This window comes from Carassius auratus, unplaced genomic scaffold (genome assembly GCF_003368295.1).
Source record: "Carassius auratus strain Wakin unplaced genomic scaffold, ASM336829v1 scaf_tig00216181, whole genome shotgun sequence".
NCBI classification, from domain to species: Eukaryota; Metazoa; Chordata; class Actinopteri; order Cypriniformes; family Cyprinidae; genus Carassius; species Carassius auratus.
The window spans coordinates 491,774-517,842 of NW_020528444.1; the positions used below are offsets into that span (position 1 = coordinate 491,774).

General features: G+C 38.9%; 1 protein-coding gene across 1 annotated transcript; it reads left to right on the forward strand.

Annotated features, from left to right (window-relative positions):
* The first annotated feature begins 15,314 nt into the window (after positions 1–15,314).
* LOC113097302 (gastrula zinc finger protein XlCGF26.1-like) lies at positions 15,315–25,165 on the forward strand. Its single transcript, XM_026262543.1, has 3 exons — positions 15,315–15,389; positions 16,655–16,767; positions 23,191–25,165. The coding sequence occupies exons 2-3, from the start codon at positions 16,683–16,685 to the stop codon at positions 24,579–24,581; spliced, it is 1,476 nt and encodes a 491-aa protein (XP_026118328.1). The 5' UTR covers positions 15,315–15,389; positions 16,655–16,682; the 3' UTR covers positions 24,582–25,165.
* Positions 25,166–26,069: the final 904 nt, after the last annotated feature.

Here is a 26,069-nt window from a genome sequence, read left to right on the forward strand (position 1 = left end):
ATTTATATAGCGCTTTAAACAAAATACATTGCATCAAAGCAACTGAACAACATTTAGCAAAACAGTGTGTCAATAATGCAAAATGATAGTTAAAGGTAGTTCATCATTGAATTCAGTGATGTCATCTCTGTTCAGTTAAATAGTGTTGTGCATTTATTTGCAATCAAGTCAATGATATCGCTGTAGATGAAGTGACCCCAACTAAGCAAGACAGAGGCGACAGCGGCAAGGAACCGAAACTCCATCGGTGACAGAATGGAGAAAAAAACCTTGGGAGAAACCAGGCTCAGTTGGGGCCAGTTCTCCTCTGACCAGACGAAACCAGTAGTTCAATTCCAGGCTGCAGCAAAGTCAGATTGTGCAGAAGAATCATCTGTTTCCTGTGGTCTTGTCCTGGTGCTCCTCTGAGACAAGGTCTTTACAGGGGATCTGTATCTGGGGCTCTAGTTGTCCTGGTCTCCGCTGTCTTTCAGGGCAGTAGAGGTCCTTTCTAGGTGCTGATCCACCATCTGGTCTGGATACGTACTGGATCCGGGTAACTGAAGTGACCCTCTGATCTGGATACAGACTGGATCTATATGATGTTTGATAGGGAGCCAGTGCAGTATGGACAGGACCGGGCTAATATGGTCATACTTCTTTTCACCTCTCATTGTCTTTTCAGTGTGGGTGGTGTTAGCGCAGTGGATAAAACACACGTCTGTGGTGTGGGAGACCCGGGTTCGAATCCACTGTGAGACACCAATGTGTCCCTGAGCAAGATACTTAACCCCCTAGTTGCTCCAGAGGCGTGTGACCTCTGACATATATAGCAATTGTAAGTCGCTTTGGATAAAAGCGTCCGCTAAATGAATAAATGTAAATGTAAATACTTCCTGGTTCTAGTAAGAACTCTTGCTGCTGCATTTTGGACTAGCTGTAGTTTGTTTATTAAGCGTGCAGAACAATTACCCAATAAAGCATTACAATAATCTAACCTTGAGGTCATAAATGCATGGATTAACATCATCGTCTGAAGCTTGCATCCAAAGCATGGAAGGGAGCTAGAGGATGCAGTGTCTAGTTCCCTGATCAGGTAACCTGAGAAGTTCCCTTTCAAGGGAACTTAGAACTGCGTCCTCTAGGGGCCACTATGGGGAACAGTATACCCATGCCGCCATGCTGAGGGGAGTGCAGGCCAAAATCATAGCGAGCACTAAGTACCAACACTACCATTTCTATGGGAGTTGCCCCTGGGACGTTTAGACGGCTGTCTGTGACAGTACCCCTTACAGCCAAAGGCCTAGGCTACATACCAAACTTAATTGTTAGGGCCTCGGCCCAGGGTAGAGCTGAAGACTTGGAATCAGGAAAGATTCCTTTAAAGGGATACGGCTAAGAACCTAGAATTTTCTACAAAATCTTGCCTGTCACACAAGGGCTATCGCTACCTTACCCATAAGCTTGCTGAAAGAGCTGTCTCAACAGTTCTCTAGTAGCAACACCCTGTTTAGATAGGTATCTGAGCAGACATAGGTTGAGAGGCGCCCAAGATGAACCGGGCTTTTACCAACTCAAGAAAGGGCATGAAGCAACCGCTTGAAGCTCTCACCATATAGGATTTACGAAAGAACACAGAATACTAATGTGCAAATTTACCACATTGTGGATTTCAGAAAGTGTGCAAAGACTACACGTGCACACTTACCATAGCATGGATTTTCAAATACTGTTCTAAGGAGGGGCTCTCGTGGCACTCTGATAGAGCAGCTCATAGATGGAATGTTGCGTCGTAAAACAGTATGATTGAGAGTCATCAACTCGATCTATGGAAACAATACTGGAGCGCTCTGTGGAAAAAACAGAGAACTCATTCTCATAAAAGAGGAGAACTCCAAGCTGAGAGTAGCGTGCTCATAGGCGACCCTTTTTGGAAAAAGGGGAACACTGCTAAACTACCAGGAGAATCCCCCAAATAGCCCCTCATGTTGAATTCTATAAATTAGTGGTGGAGCTTTATCGGCGTTAACGTGCTGCGTTAACGGGAGACTCTTATTGGTCGATAAAAAAATTTACGTCGCTGTTAATCTATTCTCAAAGTTGAGTTGAGAGCTGCGTCTATACTAGGTGAGCTATGATGACTTTCACCTCAATATTTCAGCGCGGATGTATACCTAGCCAAATCTGTGGGGGGCGAAAACGAGTCTTTAAACCTGTGTGTATGCCTACTGTGAAATTACCTCATCAAACTTGACGTGCTAACATGGATGTAGCTGAAGCTGCCAGGTTTGCTTCAGGGAAAAAATTTTTTTTAAGAAGCTTCCCAATGGAAACCTCGACAAGACGCACGCCGTTTTCACACATAATCCATCTGCAGTGCAGTATGCAGTCCGTGTGCGTTACGTATGTGGTGCTGAAGCAGCTCATTGTGCATTCACACAGGACACATTTGCAGTCCGTTTCTAGGTACGTAAAGGATCGCTGCACTGCTGCAGATGCACCGCTCCTGGAACGCACTGACGGATCACAACCACATGAACGCTGGAATCTGTAAATATGGGTTCGTTAAAAAATATGAAACGCATACGGAGTATGTGTGAAACAGGCGTAAGGTTGTTTGAGGAGCTTGAGTCGCAACACTAGCTTTCTGTGCCCGTCTTTGATCCTCAGATCGAGACAGGCCAGGACCCCTATATTGTTTGGGCTTGGACCTGGACCTTTGTGGAACGAAGGATCTGAAAACATCAGAGCTTGCCTTTGTCTCTGAACTTCTCGATACCCATCTCAATAGAAATACTGAAAAGTTCAGAAGGCGAAACCTGAGTATCCAGAAGAAAGCCTTTTCTTTCCTCTCGATGTCTGCCAGGTTCATCCACAGACATCTCTGCACTGCCACCATTGCCACCATAGTCCTGCCCATGGCGGTGGCGGCCTGCTTGGTAGCACGGAGAGAAAACTATCTGATCAGAAAAAGGCCCTTGTCTCCATCCAGGTGTCTTAGCAGATCAGTCTGATATGCTTGAAGCATCACCATTGTGTGTAACAAAGCCACAGCCTGACCTGCTGCTGCCTTGCAATTTAAGCCAGATGAATTTCTGAAGGGACTTAGATGGCAAGGTGGGAGCTTAAGAAAGCATTTCTCCCCCGCAGAAAGATTTTTTTTATAGCTCTTTCTACAGGGGGCATCCTCTCATAGCTGCCTTCGGGCATTACCTAGATGTCGGCAGATTTACTCTTAAGCCGAAACCGATGGATGCGAGAAGAAACAGCCTCTTTCATTTCTTTTTTATATCTTTATGGAGATCATGCAAAAATGGAAGGCTCACCTGAGCTGGAGATTTATGGACAATGAAAGACAACTCTCATCGAGGTTTTTTTGTGGCCTTACAGTGTCACCTTGTTAGCGCATTTTCATGGCAAGTCCAACTTTGCCGTGCCGGGATCCATAACCTCTAACAGATCTACAAATGCAGGGCAGGAGAATTGAGAAGACTCAGCTTCTTCACCACAAATATCTCCAGCTTTTCCTGGGTAAAAATCCCTCATTAAAACATTCAAACAGATCCACCTGTATTCTCACGAGCTCATTCTCCTCCATACCTTAGCAGTGGCGGATTCTGATCCGCGGGAAGCAGATGGCTGCCTTTTTTCCCTTTTTTTCTCTTCGGACGAGAGACAAACGAGAGCTGAGCTTTGTTCCTTGAAAAATGCTCACAATGCACACAGATTGTCTCCTTGAAGACATCGCGTGCGTGCTCTTCCCCCAAACAAATGACGCAAAGATCACGCATGTCATCGGGTGTCAAATAATGCCGACACGGATGCACAAATTGTCTAAACGCCATGATATACAGAGAAAGATCACTCTTAACAATTCTTTCAGATGCACGCTTAAAACAGAACAGTCAGTGAAGACGAAGAAAAGAATGACGTGTTCTCCCGATGCCTGTTTAAGGTCATGCCAGTAGTGATGTCAAAGGCTGTGGCGGGCCAACTAGTTGGAGTTTTTTAGAAATTTCATAATCGAATCTGTAAAACTGAATTTTATGAAATATTTTCTATGGCCATGTCATGTGTGTTTTTAAAGAAGGTTAATCAGATTTATGGCACTTGTCATCTCTGTAAGATCTCACATGTAAACACTCCTGTGTGCTTTGTCTGTGTTTTTATCTCTTATAACGCCCTCATTCGTGATTCTATTGCTCTCACCAAATGAATCTTTCACACTGCTTTTATTCCACCTTCATCAGCCTTTGTTGTGGTTATTTCAAGCTTTAAGAGCCACCAAGCTGCTATCTCACTTCAGTCTCAGTATGCATTTAGCCCTTATTTATCAAAAGTCTTACTATAAAAATACAACAAAACATTTTCTTACGACCTTGGGTGAATTAATGTGACAAGAATGCATTATGAAGAAGAAACGCACCTGCTATTAGTAGCATTGGTGCTAACGTTAGCATCAAGCTACATCAGACAATTTATGAAATTATGAGTACACTTTTACTCAAAACTCACTTTAAACCCCAATTGATCACAGGTGGAATTTGGTCATTTACTGTTGTAAAAATATTCTATTTATAGCCTTTTTCATCGCTACACAAGTTAGCATTTCAGATGTACATTTTCAATTTTTTTTTTTTTATAAAAACGCACCAGATCTCAAGAAAATCTCAAGTTTATTATTCGGATATTTCGTGTGTACAGAGGTGTTTCAGTGTTGTTGTGGGCAGATATGAACCAGGAAGTTTACAGGAAGCATGTGACACGATGTGGCGGTGTCCGGTTATGACACTCTAATGATTGACAAGGCCAAGGACCAATCAAAATCTGACTGACACACAGCATGAGCACTGAGGAGCAAACACACACACAGATCGCTGGCAGAGGCTATTTATCATCAGATCGCGTAAATCCGTGAAAAATGAATAGAAATGACGATTCTGTCTGAAGAAATATGAAGTAAACATCAGTAAATATATCCATATATCTCCGCAGATATGCATCTTTGGTCTGTAAATCCTTATTGACGCTGTTCAGTGAGTCTATGTGAACACAAATAAACCGCTACAGACGTGACTGAATATGAGTGAGTGGTGAATTTCTATTCAAAATGTGGCATAATACGGATTTATTATTTTGCACTCCTGACATAAATCACTAAATATCTGTCACTGCAACAATGTTTTATCAAAATATTGGCCAAATATCGAAGCTAGAGTCTTTAAACTTTCCATTGATGCACAGTTTGTCCAGATGAAGTAAGACAGTGATGTTTAACGTGCTGTGAAAGTGAAACAATAATAAACTGGGGCCGTCAGCGATGTTTGCACTTAAAGGGGTTAATGTCTGTGATAAAATCACGCTGGATCAGACCTAATATCCTTTTAGAGTTTTCTATGTTTCCTTCCGAAAATAAACCATAATTTTACTCTAAAAAAAAAAAAAAAAAATGGTAAATACAAATTAACCTTGTCTTTGATACTTCAAATCGCTTCAAATAATTTATGATGTATTTAAATAATATCTTTGTAGTAATAAAAACAGAACTAAGCGAACAGCAACCTTTTAAAATGCCATAAAATGCGATACCCCCTTCTGATTTTGATACCCCTCTTTCATTTTGCCTAATTTGTAAATAAAAACTACTTTCTTTAATGACATAACTTTTTCATATTTGGTTACCTTAAGTCACTCACGATTTTGAAGATAGACTTGAATGTGCATGATAAAAACCTACATTTTTATAATTCATGACTGAAAACACTTTGTAACATGATATTGATGTACCATTTACAAAAAAAAAAAAAGGTCAAATTCCTGTTATAATGTAGATTTTTAAGGGTGCACTCTTGTCATTAATTAATCTATTAATTTTCCTGCATATTTTTTTTTTTTACAAAAAACATTGGTAAAATAAATAGTTGGGAGTCTTAGACCTTTCCAACGATATATAGTTTGTCAAGATTAGATTAGATTTAATTGTAATATAGTGAAGTAAATGTAGGCATCCCGTATACAGGACAGGGTGACAGTTAAAGGGTTAATGTAACAATAGGGTGGCCACATGAGCCATTCATAAGGGACATGTCCTAGCCAGGATTTTAATATTGCTAAAAATATCCAGGTTGTGTGACATTCATGAGCTATAGAGAGCAGAGCAGACAGCTCCTAATGCTTTCGATTAGCTCTCACGAACCTAAATTGGTGTCTATTTTTATCCGTGTTCAGCAACGATTCAAGTCAAATGAACGAACAAATATGTGCTTTGCATCGCTTTTATCGTTCCCTGTAGATCTCACCTTCTCACAAGCAGCCCTATAATTAGTCAATTATGAAAAAATACCTGCTTGTTATTGGTCAAACTGCTTTACATGTTTTAGGTAATATTGGCCGGGACGTGTCCCATATGAACGCGCATATGGCCACCCTTTGGAATAAGCTTTGTCTTTATTATAGGGCTATTCGGTTGTTAAGTGATGACGTAAGAAGTGCTGTTTCTGGGTCCAGGCCTCAACTCACTTCACTTAAGTAAACGACCTTAGCAGATGTTTATGAGCATTGTTTATTCATATTAATCATTTAAGCTAAACGCTTTCAAACTTATGATATAGACTACAGTCTCCCTGCTCACACCGTCCCAAACACAAATAATTTTCTGGCTATCTGGGACTTTGGTATGGAGTTAAAGGTTAAGATTATAACTTTTTCGCTAGTATTCTATCATATTGTGAGTTTATATTAGCACCTTTTGTTGTTTTCTAATGGTAACTGATAGAGCGTTTGGACACGGAAGCGCTGCTACGTGACGCCAGACTTAACAAGCGAATTAGTTTAGCTGTGATTCTCAAACAGCTTTGCAAAATAGAAAAACCAACATGACAAACAAACATGATAAAATAAAATACAAATAAAATGAATAATTTTTTTCATATTTGCCATATCGCCCACCCGAACAAACCAATAAACCCCCAAACCATCACTCACTAAAGCCCCCAGCACCCCCAGGTCCGCTATTGTGCCCTCATATCTCACCCGACTCGCTGAGGACAGCCTAAAAAGATGCTCAGGACAGTTGACGGGCCACTGCTTCGAATCGTCATGAAAGCTAATCTTTTTCTTGTGTTTTTAAGCCTTACTGCTTGTCGATTTAAACATTAAAGCATCCAAACACAAGACACAGAAAAGCTGAAAAGAGTAGCTGTTACTCGCGCGCTGTGTTCGGTGCGGAGAGAGAGAGAGAGAGAGAGAGAGAGAGAGAGAGAGAGAGAGAGTATTACGGACAGCGACACTGAACCGAGCTCTCTTCTGCGAAGTTCTCCTCAAAGTCCCTCCTGCACCTGAACGAACAATGCAAATCGCAGTTTGAACAAACAAAAAGATGTGAAAGAGCCCAATTCAACACCACGGTGTTCAGGGCTCACGCAGAGAGAGGCGTCTCAAAACACTTGAACATCGAATTTGCTTATTTTTGCTCTTGTGCCGACAAATACATACAAAATATGTCAAAATATCCACCTTGGAAATTATGCTCGAAAAAACTGTCAGTTATTTATTAAGTGAAAGTAAACAGTTGAGGGGAAAAAATGGGATGTGTATTATATTGGATGCGTTCATCGTCTCTTAAAGTGACCGCGCCTAATTTAGCTACTGACTGCTGTAATGTTAATCCAAGACAATGAAAACGAAAATCACTCACTGCTCTTGACTGAATTACTTTGTAGATTTTACAAGAATTAATGCACAGTCAAACCAACAATTATTCAGACTCCAGATATAATTTTTGATATTTATATATTTTACTAGTAGTTACAGGACACGATAATACATTTATGCAAGTGAGTATAGCAAAATTAAGCGAACTGTGACATATTATACCCAAAGAATCTTCATACAGTGGACTACTATTGAAATTAATAAAACATTTCTTTCTTTCTGTCTGTAGTAGATATATATGTGTAAAATTGGGACCAAAAAAGATTCAGCACCTTATAAAGCACCATGTATTGCTTGTGTTTTTTTCCTGAAATGCTAATGCAACCTTTTCACACCACAGTCTCAACAAAATTAAGCATTTTAATTTTAATTTCAATTTTAATTAATTTGAGGTATTTTATGGGATTGAATCCTGCCAAATCTATTGCAGCCACAGATCGAAAAATAATAAGCAAAGATAAAATATATAAAAACACGTGTAAAATAATAACGCATAAAACCGAATAACAAATGCAATTTTTTAAATATAACAAACAGCACAGTCATGGAAAAATAATAAGCGTAAATCAAAAATGTAAACACATTTAAAATTATATTGCACAAAACTGAAACATGAATTCAAAATTTTCCAAATCTCAAACAAAATCAGGTTCCCTGCTCATATGTTATTTTTTTGTGTGCTTGTGGTCTTTTCCCCTTTGCTCTTGTTTCCACGTTCTGCGCTTGCATTTCTAAAATTTGCAGATAGAGTTTCATGCAAATCAGGGCAGGCTTCAGCGTCACCATTGGCCCACGAGTTCTAGATTGACAGCTGCTCCTCTAGCCAATCAGTCCAAGGGGGAGTTGACGTCACTCCAATGCGACTCGTGGATGCTGTGGCAGGAGTGTGAAGTAGAGGGTGACGGTGACATGGGAGTGGATTTGCAAATCTCTCCCGTCCCAATCCAGCAAAAAAAGATCCCGTCCCGTCCCAATCCCATGAAAAAAACTGGGGGAAATTCCCATCCCGTTTCCCGGGATGACTCATCTTCTCTCCCACTCCCATGTTGTATTTTTATTTGTTTGGCTGGAATCTGTCCGTTACACTGAAAGAATACAGCACAGATCACAGCATTCCCACTTTAGTTAAATAACAATTTCAAATGCAGTTTTTTTTTCATTGAACTGAAAGTCATCTTAAACAATGCACATTGTGCATTTCACACACATAATGTAAATCATCCATGCGAACACGTTTTCTCTTTTATTTATTTTTTTCATTTGAGCGTATACATTGCACTCTGAGAGTGGCACTCTATAGATTTATTTTTCATACACAGTTTCTCACTCAAGTTCACATGACCAAGATGACAGAAACCGCATCTTATTTTCTTTAATTATTTTACAGAAACATAACGTTTCATTGTTTTTCTGAGTGCACACAAATAAAAATATGCGGATTAGAAAGATTTATTACTTTTATCTGTATGACTAAAAATGAGGGAGTATTTTAAGAGCACCGTGCCTCCATCTGTCCTGTTGTTCAGTGTCCACACACACTTCAATAGCACATATATTTGGGGTCTATGAATGATAGGTGGGCTTGGGTGTACTGCCCGATGTAGGCTACTGTATAACCACATAGACCAGCCGTTACCTTTACCAGCCACACCAAAGCAAACCAAGAGGGTCTGGCTGCAGACTTGCACTCTCAGACACTTCCATTAGTGACATCACTTGCAGTCTTCATTTTTTATTTTGTTGAATTTTACGTACAGGGTCCTGCAAGAAAAAGACAAGACCGGCAAATCCGTGGCCACAACACCAGAATATGAACGCTTGCGCAAAGTCTCTTAATGTATTAAGATGGCTGGGAAGGTTACTTCTAAAATGTATTTCAATACCAAAATTACAAAATACAAGCTTTAAAAAGTAATCAGTAACGTGTTTCCTTTGATTACTCAGGTTTAGTAACTTAATCTAAATACTTTAGAATACTTTGAAATACTTAAGCTTTGTAACACAAAGGAACATAACTTGATGTCTTGATTTCATGCTTTCCGAAATCTATGGCGTCAATTTAACGCCTTGCATTTATATATATATATATATGCAAAAAAATTACGTTTTGCAAACGAAGATTAAAATATTGAGGTAAATAAATTAGTTTTTTGCTAACACAAATTAAGAATTTCAAAACGTAAGTGAAACAGCGCAAAAAGCAACGATTTTGCAATACATATTTTCCATGGTCATATCTATTAATTTATTTGCAACGCTACTTTTTCTTTGCGTGTCAGTCTAGTTCAAGCTTGCGATACCATTTATTTTCTTCAATACTTTAATTTTCATTTGTAAAACGTAATTTTTTTGCGTATATATAAGCCGTTATATCGACTCAATAGGTATGAACTCTAAAGGAGTCATTCTGAGAGCCTTCGAGCAGTTCAGAATAAAATCATGTGTTGACTTTAAGCCCAGAGCAGCAGAAGAGTTTTACTTCTCTGTGGAGAGTCTTGAAGGGTACGGTATTATCAGTAAAACATTACAGACTGGTCTGATATGGCAGGTGCTGTAGTCAATGTGTAGAGTCAAATTTGAGTTAATTATTTACATGTCAAAAGCAGTCATAAGTCTCTGGGATATATTTGTAGCAATAGCCAAAAAAACATTGTATGGGCCAAAATTATACAGTAGCTTTTTCTTTTATGCCAAAAATCATTAGTATATTAACTAAAGTTCATGTTCAATAAAGATATGTTGTAAATTTCCTACTGTAAATATATGATATCTTAATTCTTAAATTGATTAGTGATATGCATCGCTAAGAACTTAATTTTAACATCTTTAAAGATGATATTTCTCAGTATTTAGATTTTTTTTTTTTTTTTTTCACCCTCAGATTTTCAAATAGTTGTATCTCAGACAAATATTGTCCTCCTAACAAACCATACATTAATGGAGAGATGATTTATCCAGTTTTCAGATGATGTATAAATCTCAATTTTAAAGAAATGACCGGGTCCAGGGTCACAAATAAGGTCTTTAAACACATATTGTACATTGGAAATAAATGCACAGTTTTAAAATAAAGTTCTTCTATATATTGACTGGTAGTGTTGTTACCTTTATGCAGCTATGTGTTGTGTGACTGAGTTATTCTGCAGCTGTTGGTCATATATCGTACGCTCGTCTCCTGGAGGACAGACTCTTTCTGTCAGAAAAGACAGTGGAAGAAAAGGCATTGCTGAGCACCAGTTACTCCATGCTCTGGGACTCAACCATGAGCAGACGAGATATGACAGAGATGATTATATCACAATCAAATATGAAAACATCAGGAAAGGTTGCACCATCGTTTTATTATTTATTTTTAGTGCTGTTTTTAAGGAAGCATTGTAAAATAGTGATTAGATTGATTTTCTTTCCATACTGAGTGTCAGTATTACTAAAGAGCACTTAGTGAAAACAAGCCTTGCCTTATGAACAACCACTTTAATAACTGAACTCTCATTTATGTTTAGGATATGAGAGTAAATTCAATAAACACAGTGAGAATCGATAACGGTAACGGACCCACGATCACAGCGGTCATGAGTCTGACCAGCTCAACATCTGGATCCGAGAGCAGCCGAGTAAAACAGACAGCAGAGGAGCTCTCAGACTCATGGATCAGATCACAGATCCCTCTCTTCCTGCACAACATATATTCCTGAATGCAAATACTTCTTTCCAGGTTGTGTTTGAAGCACGTAAATGAGCTGGAAACTCCAGTGGGGGCTTCTCACTGGATGATATCAGTATTTCAGAGACAGACTGTCCCTTCATATGGCAGATAAGAGACTTTGAGAAGAAACTGAACAGTGGGTTGAGCATTTGGAGTCCACTGTTTTACTCCAGTGATGGGAAAGAAGTGCCATTCCACCTGGATTAAACAGTCAAATGACTCAGTGAATCATTGACAAACACCATATGTAGCCTTCTAACACACAATTCCAAAATGATATAAAAAAAACATTTGAATAAATAGTCATACCTTCAGGCCAGGAAAGATGTCTCCAAAGATTGTCTCCAGCTCTGATAAATGATATGCACTCGAAAGGCATGTGATGTGTTTTTGTACACTCTCAAGAAGCTTTTGTGTATTTTCGTGGTATTTACAAAGGCAAAGATTACGAGGAGTTTCTGCCTTTGTGAAGACCTCCCCTGGACGCAGTGCTGCAAATTTATTTAGTGTCTGTCATTTTTGTGTCTTTCTGACAATTTCTGACAAAGCATTGGTCATAAGCTTTACCCAAATTAAAAAGTGTAGCAGCCTAGTATTAGGTCTACTGAATAGGCATTTATAATGTTTTTTTATTATACAGTGGTGGCCAATATAAAACTGGAATCGACTCGGAGCATAGTTTTTAACAACAGATGACAATGAAAATTTATATAGCACAATTAATAACAACTTCCGTCGACCAATGTGCTTTTCATTAGGACAAACAGAAAATTTATAAAATCATACAAATATCTCAACAGCCAAATGCTTTTGAAAATAAAAATGTCTCTAGCCTGGACTTAAAAATATTAAGAGCAGAGGCTTGTCTAATGGACAGTGGCAAGGCGTTCCAAGAGATAAGGGGGAGCCAAACCATTCAGAGATTTAAAAACGAGGAGCAACATTTTAAAATCAACTCTAAAGCAAACAGGCAACCAATGTAGTGAGCATAAAATAGGAGATATATGCTCCCTACTTTTCACACAAGAGTCTAGCCGCAGCATTCTGAACAAGCTGCAAGTGGGATAAAGTTGTCTGGCTAATCCTAAAATAAAGTGAGTTACAGTAGTCCAGCCTAGAAGAAATAAAAATGTGAATTACTTTTTCCAAAATCTTTAAAAGAAAGAAAAATAAATTCTGTAAATTACCGCTATGAAGAGCGGATCACCAGGTTCTAAAACAAACAATTGAAGTTCAAAGCTATTATAGTTACTCACCACTGAGCGACAGGTAAAATGATATTTAGAAATAGATACAAGTCCGCCACCCCGACCAGTTGTGCGTGGGGAATTAAAACACAAATATTTAGATGGCAAGAGTTCAGAAAAAGGACTCAGATCACCTGGACAGAGCCAGGTTTCATTAAAAAATCCAAGTTCTAGGTAGATAAAAAGTAATTTAAAATGAAAGACTTGTGTAACGATACGACCTTTGTAATCATCGGGAAGGAGGAGGCGGGAACCGGCGCACAATCAAAACATTTTAATAATTGAAAAATAAACACAAAACAGCGCACCAGCCCCTCGCGGACGACTGGTGCGCGCAAAATAAAAAGCAAACATAAAATAATGTCCCAGGCCTGGTCCTCTCTCGTCCTTCACGGTCGTCGCTCCAGTTTTATATCCTTCCATCTCCTACGTGGGACTCGATACTAGCGGTGGGGCGCAGGTGCAGCTCATCTCCAATCACTACACCTGGCCTCACTCCTCGTTCCCACGCCTCTCGGCCCCGCCCCACTCGCCACAACTTGTTAATCACAGATCTGGTGTTGATCAAAGCCATCCTTAAAAACAGAGGATTTAAGGTAGATAACTTGCGTTGCTTTTCCTGGGGTATAAGACGAAGATGTTTTAAACACACTCCTCTGCCATAAAAATGTGGAGAGGAAACAGGAGAATATATCCCGGAGAGTGGGGCCGTCACAGTCAGACCCAGATGGCGCTGTAGGCTAGTTTTTAAATCACACACTCAAATGCTCACGAAGAGGAGCGGAGTCATGTAACTGGTTAACTCTACAAACTGGGCTATCTAAACTGCTGAACTACATGATATGAGACATTAATATAACTAGATTTAGATTAAACTTATTTTCCCTGATTCTGTACTGTTTTTGATCTCTTGTGTAAAATAGACTTTGAGCAGTAAAAACCTGAGCTTGAATGACAGGTAGCGTGAGTGAATTAGAGTGCACCTGTTTTGACCCTAAACCAGTCAGGTTCCCCGTGCACTTTCAGGATGCCTCTCTACTAGAAAGTGAACACTATACTGTATAAACACACAGGACAGCCACGGAACATTACAGCCGAGATGATAACCATTTCATTATTACTTGAGATGTCGATCCCAATCCAGTTTATTTATAACATCATAAATACCCTCCTGTTGGTAATCCTGTGGTACTGCAGCAGTACAACTCAGATTTACCACAACGAATGAGCAGAGCTAAATATGACCGGATTACCAGGGCACTTTCTGATGTACGGTATCACAAGAATTTACCAGCTATTGTTGACATGATGTACCCGTCAAATGAAGGATTTTAAAACCAAAAAAACTCAGATGATGTGGTTGCAAAGACGGTCAGCTCAGCCTCAGCAAGTTTGCTCTTTTTTAATTATTTATTTTTCTTTATTATTACTACTTTTTTTAAAGCCAGCCAAAAGAGAAAATCAGAAACAAAGGCTGGGCGGCATATAAAGCAGCTACTAATTAAACACAAGCCTAAGAGAAAACATTTGAAATGCTATGAAAAAATACTGCCACTATCATTTCCAGAAACAGAGTTTCTCATATTTAGCTTTCTTAAAACACCATAACACAAAAGACAATGAATGTCTATGCTGATTATGTATCTGTTCAAGGTCCCTGTAAACGAATACATTCAAGAAGGTCAAAGAAGAAGAGAAGGGTCTTCAGAAGGAATCCACACAGCTCGGAGAGGAACATGAAAACTGTGAGGGACAAATCAGTGGACCGGGATCTCTTGAGTCACGTCTTTCAGACATTTATTTTTTATCTAAACAAAACCATCTCACAAAAAGAGGAATATTATAAAGCAATTACAGCAAAAGTAAATAATATATTCTCATAAGAAGCTGTTGCAGTTGTTGTATAGCCAATATTAAAAGATGACTTTGATCTGTCAGCTCGATCATGTTAAATAACCAGTGCATTTAGATGTTACCACATAAAGCAGATTTAGTGGCTTAGGCCTGGTTTCACAGACAGGGCTTACACACGATTCAGACGATGAACTCTCAAGGAAGTCTGCTCTCAAGACACAGATCCAGATAAACGCTGATCTAATATTGTGAGTATTTATGTGATGCAGTGAGTTTCTTTCTTTCTTGAACTCTTTCCTTCAAGGGAATCACACTCAGCTCCTGCGGGGCTTAGTTCTTAAAAGACCACCTTTAACAGGTGCATTTAATCACAATGAAACGAACAAGGGATAGTGTCTTCAGTAGAAGAAGATTTGATTTTGGATTATTACCTGTACATCTTATCTTTAGCAACACAGATATATATGATTGAAATTAAAATGTGTTTTTATAAATCATGCCTAGAAAACTAAACGAAAGCCATTTTGAGACTGATTTCAACACTCTCCATCTCCTGACCGATAACACAGACAGCTTTACTCACAAACACATGCATATAAACATTATATGAAAAATAAAACAGAATACAGGCAATTCTGCTAAATAAATTTGTTTTGTAAAAGCATTACACTTTTAAGAAAACATTTTAAATGTGTCAGCATACTACTACTAATACTGGGTTTTGTTAGACAGAATGAATTCTATTCATTTGACGCTTAATTTATTATTTCTATTATTTCTACGCGGTCTTGAGAACGTAGCCAGGAGGCTCTTATTTCGCTCAGGCGGTCTGACGTCATCAGCGTGCGCGGGCGCGCGCTCCCGCGTCTGTTGCGGTCAGATCAAGAGAGGTTTGTGTCTTTAAACACTTTTAAGCGTTTAACTAAAAAAAAAGTTCCGTTTAGCATAAAAAAAATTAAATTGTCTTATCACTCAGTGTAACACTGTAATGCTTCATCCAACATTAATGAAGCCAATCGAATTTGTAACAAGTAACGTTAACAAGTAAACGTGAGTCTCATTTAATATATGTGTGTATGTATATGTATGTAGTTATTAATATATAAATACATCCAGGGAACAACCTAAATCAACAAAAGAAAAGTTCTCAAGTGTTCTATTTGTTTTTCATTTGTCTTTTTGTCTTTCTCAGTTTATCTCGTTCATCTCGACAGTAGGAGGTTTTGTTTGTTTTATAGTTTTTTCTTTCAACTAACAGAAGTAAATGTATTTTCCAGCTTTATTGTTGAGACTCTAAAACCTCCCCTCGAGTCGATATAAGGTTAATTCCAGACTGGTTTAGATAAGAGTGTGACTGTTAGAAGAGCAGTAAAGCTGTGTTCACACTAGATGAACACTTATCTGAGAGATGATCGTCTGCCATCAAACACGGCTGCACACTCTTACAGGGTCTTTACAGGGTAGCACTTCACTCATCCTTAAACCATACAATGTTGTTATTGATTCTTTCATACAATGTTGTTATTGTTCCAATAACTTGTTTATTGCAAAACTACCACATCGAAAAACTCGTGGGAGATGATATATATTGAATATTCTTTCTTTTAAGCACAAACAATACTTTTTATCTTTAAAGACAGAGTTAACAGAAATGAAATCAAGTACATTCAGAGCACTTCAGTTTGAAAATATTCTACCTCTCATTAATGGGATTGTTCAGCCAAATATTAATATTATGTAATTAATAACTTACCCTCATGATATTTTAGATTTAGTCCGAGAGCTCTCAGTCCCTGTCTACGGTCTACTGTCTAAATCTAAAATATCTTAAACTGTGTTCTGAAGATAAACGGATGTCTCACGGGTTTGGAACGACATGAGGGTGAGACATTAATGACATAATTTTAATTTTTGGGTGAACTAAACCTTTAACTATGAATGTGTTTTTCTTTAATTTCCCCAGAAATTGGTATACAATTCAAATAATTTCTCTAAATACGCCACCATATAACGGTGATCGAGTAACAATCTATTAAATGTGATCTACTAGTCATTAATAGCAAACTGAACAAGTCATTAAATATGAGCTGTGTTCTGTTATTACATCGCAGTGCTAGTTTTGAATGTTTTATTTTTTCTTTCCTTCTCTAATCAGGTAATCCACGTGTCACACTATTATAAAGATGGCGTTTATGAAAGAGGAGAAAGAAGAAGTGAAGATTGAAGAAACATTCAGAGTCAAACATGAAGATACTGAGGAACAAACAGGTTGGTTTTTTTCCTCAAGGCTGAACTCACTCATTTAATCCTTCTACAGATGTCCAGCTCTGAGTGGGCCACATGACCAGAACTATATATTTCAAGTAAGATTTTCAGTAAATAACGTTGCTATGACTGTTTATGATTATCATGTAGAATTATTTGTAGTGATACTCCAGTGCCAATCCTCCTGAGATCGGCCTTTATGGAGAGCGCAGATCACACTTCCCAAAGCAGTTATCAGCCAATAGTGATCGGTAGCTGATCAATTAGAGAAGCCCTACTTTGAAATGAGTCAATGTATGCAAAAGTTATTAGACACTTCCTTTTTCCTTATTTTCTATATAAATTAGTTGCCTCGCTATAACCAAACTATTTAAAAATCTTACATTTACATTTATTAACTTGGCAGACACTTTTATCCAAAGTGACTTACAGATGAAGACAGTGGAAGCAATCAAAAACAACAAAAAGAGCAATGATATATAAGTGCTATAACAAGTCTCAATACACGTAGCATGGGATTTTAACTAATATAATAAATAAAAAGAAAACAGAATAAAAAATAAAAGAATAGAGCAAGCTAGTTAGAGGTCTTTACACATACACAATACATATACAATTGCATAATAAATTAAGTGAAAATAGAATACAAAACGATTAGAAAGGTAGTTAGATTTCTTTTAAAGAATATAATTAGAATAGTGAGTGTTAAAGTTAGATGGTCAAATAAAGATGGAAGAGATGTGTTTTAAGCCGATTCTTGAAGATGGCTAAGGACTCAGCTGCTGGGATTGAGTTGGGGAGTTCATTCCACCAGAAGGAACATTTAATTTAAAAGTCCGTAAAAGTGACTTTGTGCTTCTTCGGGATGAACAATCAAGCGACGTTCACTTGCAGAACACAAGCTTCTAGAGGGCACATACAGTACAGACCAAAATTTTGGAAACACCTTCTCATTCAAAGAGTTTTCTTTATTTTCATGACTATGAAAATTGTAGGTTCACACTGAAGGCATCAAAACTATGAATTAACACATGTGGAATTATATATGGAATTATATACATAACAAAAAAGTGTGAAACAACTGAAAATATGTCATATTGTAGGTTCTTCAAAGTAGCCACCTTTTGCTTTGATTACTGCTTTGCACACTCTTGGCATTCTCTTGATTAGCTTCAAGAGGTAGTCACCTGAAATGGTCTTCAACAGTCTTGAAGGAGTTCCCCGAGAGATGCTTAGCACTTGTTGGCCCTTTTGCCTTCTGTCTGCGGTCCAGCTCACCCCTAAACCATCTGGATTGGGTTCAGGTCCGGTGACTGTGGAGGCCAGCTCATCTGGAGCAGCACCCCATCACTCTCCTTCTTGGTCAAATAGCCCTTGATGCCTTCAGTGTGACTCTACAATTTTTATAGTCATGAAAATAAAGAAAACTCTTTGAATGAGAAGGTGTGTCCAAATGTTTGGTCTGTACTGTAAGTCTGAAGTAACAAATTTTGGTAAATGGGTGCAGAGCCAATGGTAGTTTTGTAGGCAAACATCAATGCCTTGAATTTTATACAAGCAGCTATTGGAAGCCAGTGCAAATGGATAAACAGAGGTGTGACGTGTATTCTTTTCGGCTCATTAAAAAATTAATCTGGCTGCCACGTTCTGGATTAATTGTAAAGGTTTTAAAGAACTGGCTGGAAGACCTGCCAAGAGGGCATTGCAATAGTCCAGCCTGGACAGAACAAGAGCTTGAACAAGGAGTTGTGCAGCATGTTCTGAAAGAAAGGGCTTTATCTTCTTGATGTTGAATAAAGCAATTCTGCAGGATCGGACAGTTTTAGCAATGTGGTCTGAGAAAGTCAGCTGATCATCAATCATAACTCCAAGGCTTCTAGCTGTTTTTGAAGGAGTTATGGTTGATGTGCCTAACTTGATGGTGAAATTGTGATGGAACGATGGGTTTACCGTAATCACCAGTAGTTCTGTCTTGGCAAGGTTGAGTTGAAGGTGATGCTCCTTCATCCAGCAAGAAATGTCACTCAGACAGGCTGAAATGAGAATAGCTACTGTCGGGTCATCTGGTTGGAATAAGAAGTAGAGTTGGGTGTCATCAGCGTAGCAGTGATAAGAAAAGCCATGCTTCTGAATGACAGATCCTAAAGATGTCATGTAGATGGAGAAGAGAAGTGGTCCAAGTACTGAGCCTTGAGGAATCCCAGTAGCAAGTTGTTGTGACTTAGAAACATCACCCCTCCAAGACACACTGAAGGATCTGTCAGAGAGGTAGGACTTAACCCACAGGAGTGCGGTTCCAGAGATGCCCATCTGTCTGAGGGCTGGACAGGAGAATCTGGTGATTAGATGTAGTCGGGAGATGGAAAACATTGGTACACAGCAAGTTTCAGGTCTCTCCAGAGATGCACAATTGGGTTTAAGGCTACATTCACACTGCTGGCCTAATGCTCAATTACAATTTTTTTTTAAAATTAGATTGTTTTGCAAGGCCGTTCACATTTCCAATTAAATGTGACCTTTTGTGATCTCCTGTGTGAACGTGAAATAACCCAGAAGTGACCCGCATGCGCAGAAGAGTACTCAACGGTGTATGACGTCACTCGTTGTTTGCGGAAGTAGCTAATGTTAAACATGGATGTCAACAACAGTGTAGTCAACAGTGGAGCTCTTTTTGCAATATTAAAGTTATTTTCCCAACAGAGCCAGCACAATTACAATCTTCTCATTTTAAGAAGAAAATTAAAAAGGAGGAGAGCAAGGTCTTTGGCCATGGCGTTTTGTGGAGCAGTGTTAGCAACGTCGGTACAGAGAAATGTGTGGGTGCGGAGTTGCAGCCAGGAGTGTCATGATTCTGCCTTCATGTCCTGACTTTTCTCTAGTCTTGAGGCAGGATCATGACAGACCCGTGTTTTGTGTACAAGCACATGGCCTTGTCTTTGGGCCATGTGCTTGTGTTGTCTCGTTCCCTTGCCCCGCCCCCCTTGTTATCCTAGTCTTGTCATGATTGCCTTATCTGTGCCACCTGTTGTGTCTTGCTTAGTTCCCCTATTTAGATCCCCTAGTGTGCTCTGTCTTTTGTCGGTTCATTGTTCCACACTGTGATTGTTCCACATATGTGTTTCTACTTGTCAGCCTCGTGAGAGAGTTTATCCTTGTAACCCCCTTTAAGAAGTCTTTGTGTAACCGTGAGTGTTTATTTGTAGTTAGTGTTCAGAGTCTTTGTTTATCTTGTTTATCGTGTCTTGTAAAGTAATTTAGTGTCTACCCTAGTCGTTGTTTTCCCCCTCGTGGGTTTTGTTTTCCCTTTTTGTATTTAATAAATCCTGTGTTTGGTACATCCTGTCTGCATCTGAGTTCATCCCAACCCCTCCACATAACACAGGAGTAGTGGGATACTGATGTGAGTGGCTCTTCTCGTTCCCGCCTACTTTAACGCAGAATTATGACGTTTGTAGCATATAAATGACGTACGGGTCGGATACATGTGGCCTGGCCATTCAGACGGAGATCGCATTTCAAAAGATCGGATACGTATCGGATTCAGGACCACATACCCAAGTGGCCTGGGTCACATTTGAAAAGATCAGATCTGTGTCGTTCAGACTGTCATGAAAAGATCAGATACAGGTCGCATAGGGGCAAAAAAATCGGAATTGGGTCAGGGCTTTGGCTGGGCCATTCAAGAACAGTCACCAAGTTGTTGTGATTAGCTGTGTGTTATTTTAGCTGTGTGCTTGTGTAACGGAGGCCAGCGAGTAGTGCACACACTAGAGACGAACTAGCGACAGACGTTAGTGGCTGCAGCCATTTGGCCTCCTTGTTGGTGCTCCCATGCCGGAGACCCAGGTTCGAGGCCCACTTGGAGCGAGTACGGGGTGTGTGGTTAGGACCCGGGAGAGAGGGGTTACACTTAGGGTCATTGTCTTGTTGGAAGGTGAACCTTCGGCCCAGTCTGAGGTTCAGAGCACTGTGAGAAGGTTTTTGTCCAGGATATCCCTGTACTTGGCCGCATTTATCTTTCCCTTGATTGCAACCAGTCGTCCTGTCCCTGCAGCTGAATAAAAAACCCACAGCATGATGCTGCCACCACCATGTGTTACTGTTGGGACTGTATTGGACAGGCGATGAACAGTGCCTGGTTTTCTCCACATATACCACTTATAATTAAGGCCAAAAAGTTATACCAGAGTCCTTCAGTGTTTTTTTTTTTTTTTTTATTGCAAACTCCATGCAGGTTTTCGTGTGTCTTGCACCGAGGAGAGGCTTCCGTCAGGCCACTCTGCCATAAAGCCCCGAATGGTGGAGGGCTGCAGTGATGGTTGACTTTCTACAACTTTTTCCCATTTCCCAACTGCATCTCTGGAGCTCAGCCACAGTGATCTTTGGGTTTCTTCTTTACCTCTCTCACCAAGGCTCTTCTCCCCCGATAGCTCAGTTTGGCCAGAGGGCCAGCTCTAGGAAGGGTTCTGGTCATCCCAAACGTCTTCCATTTAAGGATTATGGAGGCCTCTGTGCTCTTAGGAACCTTAAGTGCAGCAGATTTTTTTTGTAACCTTGGCCGGATCTGTGCCTTGCCACAATTCTGTCTCTGAGCTCTTCAGGTAGTTCCTTTGACCTCATGATTCTCATTTGCTCTTATATAGACAAGTATTTGGCTTTCCAAATCAAGTCCAATCAGTATAATCAAACACAGCTGGACTCAAATGAAGGTGTAGAACCATCTCATGGATGATCAGAAGAAATGAACAGCACCTGATTTAAATATATGAGTGTTACAGCAATACACTCAGAATACTTAGGACATGTGTTATTTCAGTTTTTCTTTTTTAATAAATGTGCAGAAATGTGCACAATTCTGTGTTTTTCTGTCAAATATGGGGTGCTGTGTGTACATTCAGGAAAAAAATTGAAGTAAATGATTTTAGCAAATCATGATCACACACACGCACACACACATGCATATGCATGGCTGCAAGTGTTTTTGCAATGAAACTGGTCTGTAGTTCTCTAAAAGAGATGGGTTGAGAGTGGGTTTCTTAAGTAGCAAAGTTATATGAGCTTGTCTAAATGATGAGGGGAAAACACCAGTGTGGAGGGATGTGTTAATGCAGGAGAAATGGCTTGAAGAAGATGAGATGGAATAGGATCAAGCAAGCAAGTAGAAGGATGATTAGAAAGGATGAGTTTGGAGACTTCTGCCTCAGAGAGTGAAGAGAAGGATGTAAATGAGTGTAAGTTTGCTGGTGATATGAGCTTGACTGATTGTGGTGTGGAAAATTGTGCACTAATGTGTTTAATTTTATTAATGAAAAACGTGGCAAAGTCGTCAGCTATTAGAGATGAAGCAGGAGGAGGAGGAGGACAAAGAAGTGAGGGAAATGTTTTAAAAAGCATGCGAGAGTTAGATGAATTGTTAATTTTGTTATGGTAGTATGTCATTTTAGCAGTGGAGACATTAGCAGAGAAGGAAGATAGGAGTAACTGATAAATATTAAGGTCAGTAGTATTTTTGGATTTGCACCACACCCTTTCAGAAGCTCTAAGCTTAGAACATCAGGTGTTCACGTAGAACATCAGATAACCAAGGGGCAGAAGGGGTGTTACGGGCTGGCCTGGAAGATAAGGGGCAAACAGTGTCTAAACAAGATGTAAGAGTGGAGCAGAAAGTATCAGTAGCACTGTTACCATCCAAACATTGCAAGATGACTGCATTTATCAGTATATCCGATCTCACGAAAGCCGATTATCCGATTCCAATATTCAATTATGATAAAAAGCTTAAATATTGGGGAAAATATCAGTTAAATGATATCACTTGAGCTCTACTTAATATGCACCGTTTCATATGTACAATGACTTGGTTTTGCACTTACCAGTTGTTCCACAAGGTGGCAACACTGGCCCGAAGTGAAACTAAAAAGATGGAACAACAGAACAGCAGACTGCAACAACAGTAGACGGATACATTGACCTGCGCTTGTGTGAGAGAGTTATGAGATGACCATAACTTAAGTATAAAATAGAACAGACATTTATCATAAATTCTGGAGTAAAATAGTGCTAACTCAGAGATGAAGCTTTCTGCATTTGCATGCACCTTAACGTGTATAACTGTGTGTGTACACAATAAAAAAATGAAGTATACTTTGGCCTTATGTTGTGAACGAGATAATAGCAGTAGAAGAATGATTTACTCATGATTAAGTATCAAAAGTAGAAAATGTATAGCTGTAATAAGAGATGATGCTTAAATCCTGACTGAAATTATTGACAAATACCATTTCATATTGTAGAAGACACAATTTTTTTGTTTTTAACATGAACGACCATGTCAGATGTTTTGTCCTTGTTAGGGTTAGGTTGTTAGTTGTTGTAACAAGTTGTTAACTTGTATTTATCTTTTTGTTTTGTTTGTTTTTGCTTTAGATCTGTTTTCGCTGAAAAAGAAGAGCCAAGAACTGAATGAAATAAAACATGATTTCATGACATTAGAAAAATTCGTACACACTGAAAAGACTTCCTCACGTAATAGAGCTCAGAAAACCAAATCGAACAATTATTTCATCTGCCAAGAGTGTGGAAAGAGATTCACTCAAAAAGGAAAACTTGAAAAACACATGGAAATTCACTCTGGAGCGAAGCCGTTCATCTGCCAAGAGTGTGGAAAGAGCTTCAACCAAAACATACACCTACAAACACACATGATAGATCACAACAAAGAAAAGCCATTCACCTGCCAAGAGTGTGGAAGGTGTTTTAATCATAAACATAACCTTAAAGTCCACATAATAATTCACTTTGGAGAGAAGCCTTTCACCTGCCAAGAGTGTGGAAAGAGCTTCAACCAAAACATACACCTTAAAACACACATGCTAGTTCACAATGAAGAGAAGCCATTTACCTGCCAAGAGTGTGGAAGGAGTTTTAATCATAAACATAACCTTAAAGTCCACATAATAATTCACTTTGGAGAGAAGCCTTTCATCTGCCAAGAGTGTGGAAAGAGCTTCAGCCAAACCATATACCTTAAAACACACATGCTAGTTCACAACAAAGAGAAGCCATTCGCCTGTCAAGAGTGTGGAAGGTGTTTTAATCATAAACATAACCTTAAAGCCCACATGAGAATTCACACTGGAGAGAAGACTTTCACCTGCCAAGAGTGTGGAAAGAGCTTCAACCAAAACATACACCTTAAAACACACATGCTAGTTCACAATGAAGAGAAGCCATTTACCTGCCAAGAGTGTGGAAGGAGTTTTAATCATAAACATAACCTTAAAGTCCACATGAGAATTCATTCTGGAGAGAAGATTTTCACCTGCAAACAGTGTGGAAAGAGCTTCAAACAAAACATACACCTTAAAACACACATGCTAGTTCACAACAAAAAGAAGACTTTCACCTGCCAAGAGTGTGGAAGGTGTTTTAATCATAAACATAACCTTAAAGCCCACATGAGAATCCACACTGGAGAGAAGCCTTACACATGTGATAAATGTGGAAAGTGTTTCACTCATAAGTATAGCTGTGACGTCCACTTGAGAATTCACACTGGAGAAAAGCCTTACAAATGTGTTCAGTGCGGAAATGGTTTCAGCTCTAAAGCAAACTTTATTGCCCACATGAGAGTTCACACTGGAGAGAAACCATACACATGTCAGTGTGGAAAAAGTTTCAAACAGAAAATAGCACTTCGAAATCACATGAGAGTTCACACTGGAGTGAAGCCTTTCCCGTGTCTTCAGTGTGAGAAGAGATTCGCTTATAAACAAGACTTGAGGCGTCATTTGCAAACACATTTTAGCAAGAAATAGGGGGTTCTGAGTTTTACAAGTTTACATAAAGGAGCAATTTCAAAAATCACCAGCACATTATCTCTGGAGGAAGCTGATTTAATCATGATCGGTGTAATAATATCTTTTGCCATCAAAATTACAAATTCATATGAAAAGCCATGCAGATGTGAGACTATATTTGTGTTCTTTGTAAAGTGTTTTAAATGGTTCATTACCATAAAATACGTATTTATGTGAAATTAAGGCTGCGTTCACAGCGCAGCTTTAATGTGTCCCAAATCTGATTTTCCACTATCATGAATATTTTCATTATTTTATCTTTTTATAATTTGTGTAATTTCGCCTGATTTTATTATATATGAATGTGAACCACTATGGCGTCACCCGACTATTTTATTTGCTGTAGTTCAGTACTTCTCAAATCCTTTGTTGTCCCAATGTACACCTTTGAGAATATATATATTTTTCATAATAGAGTGTTTATCTTACACTGAACAACAATTGTTACATTTTTACAATATTATTATTGACTTGGTACCCAAGTGCTGGAACTTTTGCCAGCATTGAGTTGGAATAAACAAGATGTAATAAAATCCTTAATGAAAGTCTCTTCTTTATTTTCAGGTTTTATTGTAATCATAATGTGACACAAAATCTCAAACATTTTAAATCTCAAATATTTAACAGTTTGATTGACAACTGTGGTTCTATAGGCAAAGTTGTTTAAAATTAACATATGTGAATATGATGATTTCTTTAGACCTTTAGAGGCATGATTCAGACTTGCCCACCAAGTCTCATTCCGATCGGCCTAGTTATAGGTTTTAGTTTTTTTTTTACATTTTAGCCAAAGGAGCTGTGATACTATACAACCATTCAGGGTTCGAATTACAAAGTGGCTTTTGGGGAATCTCTATTTTCCAATCCTACCTGACTGACTTTTGGTGCATTTTAGGGCATTTAAAACAATAGGTTTACAGTAAACCTATTGTTTACTTAGTAAACCGTTTACTTTAAAACGCAAGCGTCAGTCAGTGTTGTCAGTGTTAGGGCAAACAGCTCTGTCCACGGTTCTGAATCAACCGCGCTTAGGCCTACATCATGCAAATAATGATTAAAAAAACAGATTAACTCACATAACAATCATAATAAAAATACATAAATATTAAATATGATTAGGGCCAATCCTCACAAACGCACAGATCAAGTAAGTAATTCCATGATTCTTACCTTAAATCAGAAGTGACCACAGAGGCCTGGGGTCTTCTGTCTTTGCTTTCCGTCCTGTAACCCAGGATGTTGAGGGTCGGTGACCGGCTTTAATCCAAGATGATACAAAAGGCTGAGGGTCAAATTGCTCCAAAGGGGGTTCATTCAGATCCATGAAGAGAAGCGAGGAGAGGCTTTGTTCAAGCAACTTGTTGTGATACTTGCTGTCAGTAGAATTCACGGCAGAAAATCCCCTCTCACACTCAGCTGAGGATGGCAAGTAGGTCAGACTTGCTG